At 36.1% G+C, this 14,711-nt stretch overlaps 1 protein-coding gene across 1 annotated transcript in view; it reads right to left on the reverse strand.

Annotated features, from left to right (window-relative positions):
* Positions 1 to 1,377: 1,377 nt before the first annotated feature.
* LOC111045734 (TGF-beta receptor type-1) overlaps positions 1,378 to 14,711 on the reverse strand; it is a gene marked incomplete at its 5' end in the record, with an annotated part of 42,390 nt that continues 29,056 nt past the window's right edge. Inside the window, one exon of the mRNA XM_039431572.1 lies at positions 1,378 to 3,969. Coding sequence (XP_039287506.1) covers positions 3,844 to 3,969 — 126 coding nt within the window. The remainder of the gene's footprint in view (positions 3,970 to 14,711) is intronic.

Here is a 14,711-nt window from a genome sequence, read left to right on the forward strand (position 1 = left end):
GAATTTATTTAGCCTTTCAAGGGTGTAAGCAGAAGATTGGTACTTGTAAGCAGAAGATTGGTACCTGTAAGCAGAAGATTGGTACCTACTTCAGCTTCGGTGACTCCAATAAGGCAGATAGCGAATTAAGGATATCATGTTAATTGAATAAAAACACAAATATGTTGTCAAATTCTACACTGTTTTATTTGGTACACGACCTCAAGTTGACTTCAGTCAACCTGAAAATGTGACCGGTGTGGTCACGAAACCTTGGTCGTGTACTAAATAAAACAGTGTAGAATTTGACAAAATATTTGTGTTTTTATTCAATTATGGAACGGTTCTACAATATTGACAATGACTCAGTCGGATAACATGTTAATTACAAATCAAAATATAAAATATATCATTTGCTTTTAAATACAAATAAATGATAAATATTCCAAGCCCATCAATCTAACTAAATTTTAAAACGCATTGGTGATATTCAAGGAATATATTTGAAAATAAATACCGAACTACAACAATATTCAATATTTAATCAATTATTAGTTTGGATACAAATATAAAAGACAAGGAACTTACCACTCAAAGTAATATATATATTTCTACAATTAAGACATTGCATTTTTTTAAATTTTGTGTTTTTTTAATACAAGCACTTGTAACAGTAGATTTATAATAACTATAATTTGAACAAGCTTTTAAAAAGCATCAACTGATAAGTAGTTTTACTAGATTCAATGATGAAAGTTTTCAACGTCAACTATTTTTGAAATATAGATATTTTGATTAATTCAATTCTTAAATAAAAAGCTACGATTTTCATTACTTACTAGCTCAAAAAATTTGAAAGGTTGGACAGTTTATCACATATTATCTAAAAAATATAGCTGTAAACATACGAAATTTAAATTTAAAAACAATACATAAAGAACTATAATAATTATTAATTTCAATAAATGTATTTTCTTCTATTCTAAGAACAAGGTTACAAATAAGTTCATCTTATATTATATCTATTATATAAATCTATTGTTTTAATCACTAATAGTATCAGTACATTCAAACCAAATCATGAAAAATATAACAATACCTGATTTTTCATTCGATTCAAGTCTTACTTCTTTTCAAGAATTACAACATAAATTTACAAGGTATAAAAATAACATGGACACTTTATTTACATAGAATAAAAAAAACTAATAACATTCGATTGAGTTAAATTTTTATGAAGTTAAGTCATTTTCTGCTTTCAGGCTTCATGCCACCAAGTATAATTTTCAAATTTATTTAAAAATAATTCTGGTTCACGCATAAAAATAGGCAATCGATCCTCATATCTCTCTTATTTCTTACAGTACCTATTAATTTATTAATAGGAGGAGTACCTCATTTTTTCAAGAAGCATGGTCAATCAAATTTTAAAAGGGTTGAAAGTGGGCAAACACTTCGAACTTCTAATTCTCATTTGAAAATATTTAACGAATCTAGACTCTAGATAATAATCATTATAAGACTGTTGACAGTCAACATGACAAAAATAACAATTAAATTTCATTTATACAACAGGTTTTTTATAGATTATAAAAGTTTTAAAATAATTTATAGAAATATCCTTTAAAAGTCTATTGAAATGAAATTACTGATGAATTATTTATATATTGTAATATTCTAAAAATGAAATAACTTATAGAGACCAGATCCGAATGTTATAAGGTTCAAAATCACATCCTAATATTAAGCCAACCCATCTTAAACTGTAGATACAAATTTGACACTTACAGCTCTGTTATATCATCATTCCATTACTCACGTACAAGCCTACAGCTCATCTGAGCATCATCATCACAAGAGAAAACAAAAACCCTTCGAATGTTCTCAGTTACTTGAATAAAACAATAAATGAACACACGTCTCATCTATCATACAATGAAAAATAATGTACAAAATGAATGAATCAAACTCACATCCCGGTGGTTCGGAACCTACATGTAGGCCCTTTCATATCTCCTCCTACCCACGCACAAGCCTACGGCTTTTGTGGGCATTATCCTCAGCAAAAAATAATTAAACATCCGAAGAGTTACAAAGTACATGGGGATTACAAAGTACATTCATTCATACAAAACTGCAATTATTCATTGTTGCACAATGTACTTGAAGTACTACATAATAGTATATAAAGTACATAAAGTACTACTCCACGTGGTACATAAATTGAGTGAACTCTTAAGGTGCGTACAGACTTTCGCTCTGCTCCGCAACCGAACGTCACTCGAGCAGAGCGATTGATGATCGACCGGGGAGCAAGAGTGGAACGCGAGAAGAGCTAACATCTCCCGTAACGTTCATGATCGGTGCGTGTACAGAGCGGGAGCGGAGCGATTGCGGAACGAGGGTGGAGCGTGCGCGGAGCGGGTTGGAGGCGCGTTTATCTGTACGCAGCTCAAGTATTACAATGATTGTACTAAATAATACAATTTACAGTATATTTTAAGATTCTATAAAAATCTTGAATGTGAACAGATTCAAATTCCATCAAGACAGAATTTTCTACAGTTGTACGGTATTAAAAGAAAAAAAAATAGTTGAATGATAAGGATTGTTCTAAATATTGTAGAACAGTTTTACTCTACTACTTGTGCTACCAATATATGATTTTTGAAACTGTATTGAATTTTACAATATTATTCATTGCACTATGAATAATTTTTTACTAAACTTATAAAATTGTATAATGTTAAGTCGTCGCTCCCGGTTGCCTAAAACCCAGACGTTACGTCATATCAGAGGCCCTGAAATTGATCAGGTGCGACCTGAAAAGTCTGACACCAGACCTGAGCCAGCCAGGTCACTCGATATTATTATTACTGTTGTACCGGTATTCATTTGTACTGTGCTTATACCACCAGTATAAAACTTTACACAAATTGTACAGAACAATATTTCCACAAACTGTATTAAATTGTACAATAATTTATTGTACAGTACTGTACTTCTGCCACCAGTATAAAACTTCCTACAAACTGTATCAAATAGTACAATCAATAATTAAACTTCACTTTTACTACCAGTACTATAGTGAGATCCACGTTATAATGGCAGTGGATGAAGATAGAAGAATAGCGATGCCTATTCTCTGTATTAATTAATTATATTTCTACACTGTCAAAAACATAATTGGCATCGTTGTGGACCTAGGAAAGGATAGTACCACCGGCTTTGTCGAATGATGGACAAGGATAGCAAAACCAAAGTTGATCAAAAATACTGTCATTATAACGTGGACCTCACTATATACTTGTAACACCAGTATAACATTTTGCAAATTTTGTACAAAATTTCACGCCTGTACCATAATTGTGGTACAAATTTTACTGTACTTGTATCACCAATTCAGAATTTTTCACAAACTGTATTAAATTGTACAACAATATTGTACTGTAGGTACTTTTACTACCAGTAAAAAATTATACCACAAACAAAATTGTACACCAGTACTGCACTTTTGGAACAAAATATCAACTCATACACGACCACATACGCTCATGCTCTCCTACACAAATATTTATATAAAAAAAACATCTATCCAACAAGCCGCACTTATGTATGTAAAAAGAATGAGCGAACATTGTCTGTTGTGTCAGAGGTATTACGGTTGAGTCGGAACACATGCGCAGAAATCATATCTTAATGTACTGCGCAGAGATGCGCAGATTTCCATTTGGATGTGCAGCGCAGAGATGCGCAGATTCCCATTTGGATTTACTCCGCAAAGATGCGCAGATTCACATTTTGATGTACTGCGCAGAGATACGCAAATTCCCATTTTGAGGTACTGCGCGAAAATGCGCAGATTCACATTTTGATGTCTTGCGCAGCTCCCAGCGCGGTCACAGTCTTCTTGATTCGCAGAGCGGTGAGGCGGGCAGCCGCGTTCTGATACCAGCATTCCTTCATCACTTTCGATATTCCGAATAACGCCTGCAATTAAAAACAATTAATTATTTCAAAATAATTATCGTAGATCATTTTAGCACAGAAAAAATAACTAGCTACGGTTCCCATTCATAAAAAACAATGATCTATTTCAAAATAATGATATTGGATCAATTTAGTATAGGAAAGAGAACTAGTTATGGTTCCCATTCATTAGAAACAATAAACTACTGTACTGTATATCAAAATGATGCTATTGAATCATTTTAGTATAGAGAAGAGAACTAGCTATGGTTCACATTAAACAATGCAAAAGATTCGAAGCGAATTTTACTAAATAACAATCGAATTTAGAAACCAATTTGGATTCCGGCCAGGCTACTCCACAAATGATGCTCTCTTCTCTTTTGTAGATGAGGCATTATCATCTGTTGATAAAAAATCCAAAGTGAATGGTTTGATAGCCGATCTCTCAAAGGCGTTCGACCTTATCAATGTAGAGATCTTGTTAAAAAAGCTGCAATTGTATGGATTCGATGGCACCGTGTTCGGATGGTTTTTTTCCTACCTCAACGAGAGGTATCAGCAGGTAGTCATTGACTCTCATACCCATGAGTACCATTCAGAATGGATGAAGACGAGAAGCGGGGTCCCCCAGGGGTCAGTACTGGGTCCCCTGCTTTTTATTATATATATTAATGACTTGCCATCATACCTTGAACCAGCTAAAAGTGTATTATATGCTGACGATGTGAGTATTCTACTGAAAAGCAGCAGTCAGTCCAATGTGGAATTGGAGAGTAAGACTGCCCTTATTAATTTAGAAAAATGGCTATCTGCTAACATGCTGTTGTTAAATACCAACAAAACTAAAGAAATTCCATTCCGAACTACCAGAGAAAATAATTTAAGTATCAGAGACTATAAAATAGAATCCGTGAATGATATAAAAGTTCTTGGAGTGGTGATTGACTCTGACCTTTCTTGGAGACCTCACCAAGAATACCTCAAAAACAAACTGAACTCAGCAATTTTCGTACTGAGAAATTTGAAAGCAATATTGGACTCCAGGGCTCTTAGAAGTGTTTATTTCGCACTGTTTCACTCACACCTGACCTACGGCATCATTTTTTGGGGAAATTCAAGCTGCGTAGTTGAGGTGTTCAGAATGCAGAAGTGGGCATTGAGAGTGATGATGGGAGAATCAATTCGAACAAGTTGTCGCCCCCTTTTCAAAAAACTTCAAATTCTCCCATTCCCAAGCCTATATATTTTCGAAACATTCTGCTTCATTAAGAAAAATCTACATGAATTTAATACAGGCGGAACATTCCATCAATACCCAACAAGATATAGGAACAACCTAAGAGACGACACACACCAGACAACCATGTATGAGCGAGGTGTTAGGAGTTCTGGTATTCGGTTGTATAATTTATTGCCAGCTCATATAAAAGAAATGACTGGTACAAAATTCAGAGAACAATTAAAGAAGGAGCTGCTGTCCATATGCGCGTACTCAAATGAAGAGTTCAGAGAGTACTACGAGTGTCGAAATGGGGTTTAGAGAGAATAGAAAAAAATGTATTGACTTTTCATGTGCCTACTTATGTTCTAAACCAGGAGCGTCGAGATAAGGTTTGGAGAGAAAAGAAAATATATTGACTTATCATTTATGTATTTATGTTCTGTATTTTATTGACTTACGACATTGACAAGTCCAAATACCCCTTTTATAGGAGGTCAGTGGATGAAAAATAATAATAATAATAATAATAATAATGAGAGGAGGAATGAGAGTGTAAGACAGGAGGTGGGGAGGAAGGCGCTGAGTGAGGATGTAAAAAAGAAGCAGCTCCAATGGTTCAGATATATCACCTGGATGGAGGAATGTAAAGGGGTAAAGCAAATGGTGGAGGCCAGGAGAGAAGGAAAACTGAGGAAAGGTAGACCGCGAATGAATTGGGAGAGCTACCTTCAAGGCCTGGGTCGAGAGAGAGGAAGTTCCGTGAGGGAAATGAGAAGAATGGATGAGGACCGAGAAGAGATGGGCCCAGGCTCAGACCCCTACGCTATAATGGCAGAAGGGGAGAAGAAGAAGCAATCGAACTAAAGTGACATAGTGACAGTGTATCTCACTTTACAATTAGATAGTACTGTAGTGAGATTCACTTGAAGCTGATAAGTAGGTTTTTCATTATTCAAGCTCAATTATCCAAGTTTTTTTAATGTGCGAGTTGAACAAGCAATTTCTAAAAAATTGAAGTCAAGTTTACTTGAATTCAAGTTTTCATAAACTCAGATGTATGTAATAATTATAAATTTAAAAAAAATAATGAATCTCAAAGTTTTCCTCTCACTTTTCATACTTCTCCTGCATCATACTTTTCTATTTGGTTGTTTTTATACATTATATTTTGACTGACAACTGTTTTTATGTCATTTTCCCATTTGTAAGTTGGGTTGTACCTTTAATATTCAAGTTGAATTCAAAAGTCTAACATGCTGAGAATCTACAAAACTTGAAGAAGGGTCTACATTGATATAGTGGAGCCAAGTTTCTTTTCTTGTAAACTTGACTTCGGGTTTACAAAATACAATTCATTTTATACAAAACTTGAATTCAAGTAAACTTGACTTATGTAAACGCCCCTTTAGCATTGGTTCAATGGGAAGCAATGAGGTTATTTATAAGGAATGATGACAGTTGAAAGTGAATCTCAAGATAGTAATAACCCAATCTAGTTCGGTTGCTAAATGATTATTAATCTAAACAAATACTGACATTGAATAATACTGTATACGAATATTTGTACAGATTTATACAGAGTTGAGCAGAGAGGTATGGATCATCAGAAATATTTGACACATTCTAATTTTTCAAACGAACTTGAATCAATTCAATCTAAAAACAAACGGGCTAAAAGAAGTCGGCTTCAATGTGGGGCCAGCTTTATTTGTAATGGCAATATTTATCTACACATTGAACTCAAAAATATGAGTTTTATTGAAAAATGAGGTGTTGGATATATTTGAAACCAACCTCCAACCTCCCCAACCTGTATCAACAGAAAGATTATCACAGTATGGTTGAGAACATAAATTGAAAGTATTATATTCCAATGAAGTGTTAAACTGTAAGACTACTTACAACATATACTACTACGTGCATTGTAAGGCGACTTATTTTGTAACCTTCAACAATGCAGTCTCAAGTAACTGAGGAAATAAAACTAATAAGGGAATAATACTGGATGGGGGAATTTATTAGTTGAGGTTTTAATACTAGTGATTGAATAATTGTAGTTGAGGGAACAAACTACTGACGAACTACTACGGACAGAACAAAACAGATCGATATGAATCCACATTAACAGCCAACATTGATGAACCATCACCTCAATCTACTTATAAATCCCTTTTGATCTGAGTTTCTCGTATTACTCACATTTTTGTTTTTCTTCATCACATTGACATTCTTCTTGAACTTCTATTTATCGCCTGGTTTTCTTCTATTTTCCTTATTCTCCTCCATGAAGTTTATTTTTCTTCTACATGGCGTGAGTATCCTTCTTCTTTCTTCTTCATGACGTTACTTTTTCTTCTTCTTATTCTTCTTCTTCTTCTTATTCTTCTTCTTCTTGTTGTTCTTCTTCATGACGTTTCTTTTTCTTCATGGCATAAGTCTTATTTTTCTTCAACTTATCTTCTATATTGGAGAAGATATTTTTGAAACTTTTCGGGCGCCATTGTCTCTAAATTTTTATAAACTTTAATAATTTAAAACTGAGATGTGTTTACCGAGGAATACATATCCTTTTGAGGTTGACAACACTATTAATTCTTATTCAAATTCATATCTTACAGCAAATGGTTTTGAAACACGGGAAAAACATGTAACAATATAGTATTGAAATTCCACTTCTGAAGTGATACAAATCGAATCAAATTCATTAAAAAATTAAAAAAAAAACGAATGAACAGTAATGCAATAGAGATATAAATACAGAACATAAATAGATTGGTGATATATTGTTTTTTCAAGAATATTAAGAACTTCAAGAAGATCGTACTGGATAGGGCAGGGTAGGGCAAAAAAGGTGTTTATCTAAAGATTATACGTACCGTATTCCTAAATTAAAGTAATCTTTTATTTATTTATCAATTTGTTGAGTAAAATTGATTCACAATCAACCAGGATCTAAGTACTTGGAGAAAACGTTTATTCGGCAAGGATCTAACTTGAGTTGGTAGCAAGTTATGGAATTTGTAGCCTATCACAGGGTAGCTCGACTTGGACTTTTCAAGTCTGCATCTTGGTATATATATACTCTCACGGTTTCTTGTGAAGTGACTGTGAATGTCATTGCTCTTTGGTAGCCTATCCTGCATCTGATGTATATCCTTCAAACATTGATAGATGAACTCATTAATGACGGATAGAATGCCATTCTTAGATAGAAGGGGCTTACAGTGATCTAGATAGCCCGCCCCAGAAATCACCCGGACCGCTCTCTTCTGAATTAACAGAACTTTAGAAGTGCTAGATGCATGACCCCACAATTTCAAACCGTAACTCATCCTCGAATGAAAAAAAGCAAAATAGGCCTGTCTGACCACCGAAATTGGCAGTTCAGACATCAGCCTTCTCAGTAGATAGACAATGCTGCTGAGACTGGAGCACACCATGTCTATATGAGGTTCCCAGAGTAACTTGGCATCAAGAGTGAACCCCAATAGTCGGACCGGCTGCAAATACTCACTGACATCAGATAGAGAGAACAATATACTTTGGGTTTTTGCCTCATTCAGAGACAATCTGTTTTGTGAGAACCAATCACGAGCTTTATCATACAGCTCCATCACATCTGCTTTAGCTTGGGTGACACTCTTATTTGCAGAGAACAAGGAAGTGTCATCCGCATAGAACAGCACATTTCCCGCTAGATAGTAGTGCAAATCATTTATTGCTACAAGAAAGAGTAATGGGCCTAACAATGAGCCCTGTGGCACACCCCGTTTTACCAGAAGAGGAATTGAGCGCTGATCATTCCAATGTACAATCTGTTTTCTCTCAGAAAGGTAAGACTCAAACACCCGAATTGCGCATTCCTGTAAGCCATAATGCTCCAATTTCTTTAAAAGAACTGTATGAGGAATACAGTCAAATGCTCGTGAGAGATCACATAGCATTGAAAAAGTTGATTTCCGCTCCTCAAAAGAATTGATAATCGATTCTAACAGTGATTCCACAGCCATGACAGTAGATTTTCCCTTCCTGAAACCAAACTGAGAAGGAGCCAGGAGGTCATGCTCCTCAAGGTATTTATACAGTTGTGCAAATATGATTGCCTCAAATATCTTAGCAAAAACAGGAATTATAGAAATTGGTCTAAAACTTGAGGTGTCACAATATGGACCCTTCTTGTAGACTGGAACTGTTCTGGAGATTTTGAGTTGTTCAGGGAAAGTACCGCTAGCTAAACAGTTGTTTATACACAATGCTAATATGGGTGCAATAATAACTATCATCTGCTTGAGCAAATTTGGGGTCATGCCATAAATATCCTTACAATTGGAACTTCTGAAACCTAAAACCGCTTCAATTACATCTTGAGCACATACAGGACTCCAGGTGAATTCAGAAACTATGGCAGGCATGTGAGTAAACTGAATAGGTTCACCGTCATTTGGTATATCATTCACAATCTTCTCAACTGACTCAAGAAAATAATTGTTGAAGTCATCTGCTGTGGCAAATGAGTTGTTGGTCTCTTTTGATGATGGTCTTATTTTGTTTATAAGGGTCCAGGCAGCTTTTATTTTATTACTAGACTCCATAATGAGTTTTGCGTTTGCTTCCAATTTTGTTTCCCTAATTTTATTGCGATACCCATGTCTAAGATTCTTCAATACAATGTTCAGATTAGGGTTTGTTTTACACATGTCACTTACCAACAGAATAAGCTCTCTCAGTTCTTCAAGTTCTGGAGTGAACCAATCGCAACTTGGACGGGTTGGACCACCCCCCAGTCGACCAGCATCCCTCCCCGATGATGAGAAAACCCTTTTAGTCTTCACAGGAAACAAAGAATCAAAAAGTTCCTTAAAACTACAAAAGAAAAACGTAAACCCCTCCCTTGCTGACAACGTTGAAATCATATTAAACCAGGGCTCAATTCGATCCTGTAGTGAAGCACAAAAAATCTGAAGACAATTCTCATTAAATGATCGATACTGGATAGTTTTGAGTGTTTTACCCCGTCTATAGCAAGCCAACCGAGCTCTCAGAAGGATATGTTTGTGGTCTGATATTTGATCCTTGCTAACATTCACAGTGAAACAATCCGGATCTAAGTTTGTTACAACTGAGTCAAGAGCTGAGCATCCTCTTGTTGCCTCACTTATTAAACTTGTCAGCCCAAACCCCTGCAAAACATTCAGAAACACCCTGACATCCCTTGGTGAATAAATTGCATTGAAATTATGGTCAGTTCCAATCAACACATAATGACCCACAGACAGTGCATAAGAAATACAAAGCTCCAACTTATCAAAAAACAGGTTTGCATCCCCCTAGGAGACCTATACATCGATATCACTATGAGTGATAGCTCAACAATATAAAAACCTGCAAATTCCGCCGAAACTTCAACACAGTACGTTGACAAGTCAAGTGGTTTAATAGTAAAATTATTCCTATTGTTAAAATATACAGCTACACCGCCCCAAGGTGACTGTCTACAGAAACTGCCAGTAAGTGCCAGCCTATCAATATTTTGGTAGAATGGTAACTCTTGTTCAACCAGCCAATGCTCTATGATACACAATATGTCAACATTCTGTGATTTACATAAGATTTCAAGTTCATTCAATTTGTTTCTTAAACACTGCACATTTATGGAGCATAAATTCAATCGGAATTTTTTATTATTATTTCTAGAAGACTCTAAATAATTAGGGCTTGACTCATTTACATGCATATCAAAACTTAGATCACTCTTAGGGGCGCCAGGTCGAATCCTAAAAAAGGCTGACTCGAGTCAGACAATGATTGCTGACCTCCAGAAACATTGAGACAATCCCTTCCATCCTCAAGCAGAGTGTCCACACTTACATGATTCGCCAGATCGAAACCTAGAAAAGGCTGACTCACATCAGACAGAGAATGCTGATCTCCAAATACATTGTGATGATCCTCCACACCAGGGCACAAGGAACTGCCAACTGCCAAACCATCATCATTCAAACCAGGAGAGACTGAAACACTTGACTGCATTGCCTTGGAAGAAAATGAGGACACTCTTGACGAGGGGTGGCCGATACATCTGCTGTCAACACCCCTTATAATATCATTTATTTTATTAGCAGTAAGTAATTTACCCATTCCATTCAGATGAAGTCCGTGGCTTGTATGGAACCGCCTCTCTAAAGTCCACAATTCTAGTACATGAACCGGATACACATCAGTTAAACGTCTTATGAGTGTATTTATAGCAGCTATAGTTTTATTAATATGTGAGCTTCCAGGTAAATCATAGCGGTAGGGAATAGTGGATATGATTATATTACTCTCTATATATGCTTCAATCACCTCAATTAACCCCTGCATGAATGCTGACTTGCAGATCTCATCAGAGTTATTATTAATACTATTAGTACCGCCCAAAACGACGACCCAATCTTTTTGTTGGCAGTTTTTGACCTCACTTGGGGAGAGCATCCAGTCAGTCAAAGCTTCAAGCCTTGCCCCTGGAAGAATGTGGGCAACACAAGAAAACTCATTTGGCAGCAAGGAGCCCACACGCTCACGCAACCCCCTACCATGACTATCAGCCCACAAATGCAGTCTTCTATCTAAACCAAACCCACTAAGCGAACTGACATCTCTGCAGGCAGCATTAATCAAGGAGCATGATCTGCGGAAACTATTCAAAGCCAATTTCGCCAAACCAACATTCTTTCCCACATCTGTCAATAGCTTTTCATTCAATTTCAAATCATTTGCTAGTTCAGAGATCTTATTAAGAAATACATTTTTCTTATCAAGATTATCACTAATAATATTTCCCGCCGCACCTGCCTTCATCGCTCTGCAGCTTGACAAGACAGCAGCAACAGAGTCCTCCCCTCCTTCTTTATCGTCTGTTTGAGTCCCAAAATCAATAGTTGTCTTATCATTCAACTCCATAATAATCCTATCATTAACAATGGACCGATCAATTGCAGCATGCCACTGCACTAACAAACGAGCATTTTCCTCAGACAATGCCTGCATTTTCCCTTTCAACTCCCCAACATTAACAGAACATTTATCACAAACATTATCAGAATTGTTTCCCTCATAGCAAACACTTCCATCGAGAGAGTGAAGTGAATGTTGCTCGTACTCAAATCCAGTAGACGGTTTACCCTTATTATCATATACTGGTGTAGAAGATAAGGCAGCTCCGGATGAAGCCAACAACGGGTCAATTAAAACTAGGTGGGGGCGATCCCGATCAGTATCCTCATCAATGATCACTGATAAATCAACATGTTCAACCGTTTTATTATTACATTGCGGGGGATGATTATGTTTATGTGAAGCAGCAGAATCTATTTCTATTATTTTAGATATTGCTTTGTCAGTTTTTAGAGACGCTTTGCACGACTTTGATAAACAACGCCATTGAATCTCACCAGAAAGATTCTCAAACGATTTTCTATAGGAAAAGTCACGGTAAATAAGCTTGGTGTTCCCTTTATTTGTCAGACTGAGAGTGAAATTATCCATTTCCCAATTGAGTAATTAAGCAGAAAGAGAACACTACAAGACGTGTCGTAGATATAGGAAAATTATGCGTTATGATATTGTAGGCTACCTATCTTATAAAGCACACTTATTGATTTCAATCTACTATTGATTTAGGCTATTTAATATTGTGATATATTTTTATAAAGAAGGAAAGCAATAATTCTTAAATAGAGTTATGATACTGTGATTCAATTGGAATCACAGAAGGGTATTTAAAATGCAAGTGAAAACATAATATAAAGAGAAATATGAAAAGGAAAATTGATAACAGAACAAAAACAGTCAAGCAATATTAAGGTCCGTTTCTTATCTATAGGAGTATACTGTCCTAAAACGAGCCCGTTGACACAACAATCACACTTTTCTGGAAAGAAAGTTCAGCCGATAAGATAAGAGATAGTGATCCACCACTCGAGTCCACCCTCGGTTCGAATCAGACACGAAGCCGGTTGAAAAGGAAACTCAGGTGACGGGAGCAGCCGAACTGTATCGCCTCTCTCCACGCCAGCATCCGCATCCGTATCCTCCAATCACCAGATTCAGGCATTCGAAGCAATCACAATAAATTGAAACCAAGATTACCACAGTGGAATAGTTTGTATCATTTTTGCTTACAAGTTGCGACACAAAGCAAATGGAGATTCCTTTCAATAACTGCTCACAATTCGGTTACCCAGATATAATTGGGGAAAATTCAATCTATTGCGTTCACGCAGGAAGGTCAAAGTTCATCTCAAAACAAACGAATACCATCAAAAGCCAGATTTCTTCAAATATCCGTTTAGGTTAGAAAATAGATTGACTGATGTAGTGTTAAGTTATCCAGTTCACTGCCGACAGTTTACACACACAGTTGCAGGGTATACTATACCTTCCCAGAAAAAACACAGATCGAATGGAATATGTTATAAAACAGGTAAAATATCACAAAAAACTGAGACACTCCTCTGAGTCGACTTTCAAGTAGCCCCCAGTGCTCATGAGACTGACCTGCCAGGCAGACCACCGGCTGGGAATGGAGGGCCGCTGCATAACCTAACCAACCTTTTCCAAGGTCTATAAATACAGGTCATGACACTCGTGTGCCTTATGGAGCGGCCATTATGTGGGGTCTTTATGGCGGTACATTTGAAATATTCCAACCTGCTCATGACAAAATCATGCATTATGCTTTTTGAAAACAATATTTTGGTTCAGATAATATGTAAATTAAGGTTTTCGATTTTTTAATAATGAGATTTCAATAATAAATGGTTCAATAATTCATTTTTCATTATTAAATATTGTTCTTATTCTTGTAACTTGTAATTGTAATTCATAAGGCATTTTGACAAAAGGCAAACCTCAAAAATCTGGTGTAGCGCACTCACACAACTTTCCTTGCCGTTATGAAAATTGATCACCTGATGCTAGTGTACTCGCGCATCTCAAGTCTACTATTAAAAGATATGAGACAGCTGGTGATAGGTCAATAACGCTGGAAACACACGAGGTCTGCTATCTCTTCGTAGTGAATGATTTAATAGAACCAACCGTTGCCAACAGTTTGCAATTTAATAATCACATTTTCTCGGATTTCAAGCTTATTTTCAATTCTAGGTGGAAATGTTACTGGACATTAATTGTAGAGATTTTCATGCTCAATCTTTTCCACTTGAAATTTTTTGTTTAAATTGTATATGAAGGCTGATAATTGAGAATCTGAAATCAAACTTTGCATAGATGGGGCAAAGCTCCTGAAATTTGTAGAGATATAGGACTTGTTGCAGTTGATAGAGCTTATCAATGACTATTCCAGGTATAAATTTTATCAAAATCGTTGGAACCGTTTTCGAGAAAATCGCGAAAACCCTGTTTTTGACATTTTCGCCATTTTAGTCGCCATCTTGGATTGCATTTGATCGAAATTATTCGTGTCGGATCCTTGTAGTGTAAGGACCTTACGTTCCAAATTTCAAGTCATTCAGTTAACTGGGAGATGAGATATCGT

The sequence above is a fragment of the Nilaparvata lugens genome, chromosome 6, assembly GCF_014356525.2.
Source record: "Nilaparvata lugens isolate BPH chromosome 6, ASM1435652v1, whole genome shotgun sequence".
Taxonomy (NCBI): domain Eukaryota; kingdom Metazoa; phylum Arthropoda; class Insecta; order Hemiptera; family Delphacidae; genus Nilaparvata; species Nilaparvata lugens.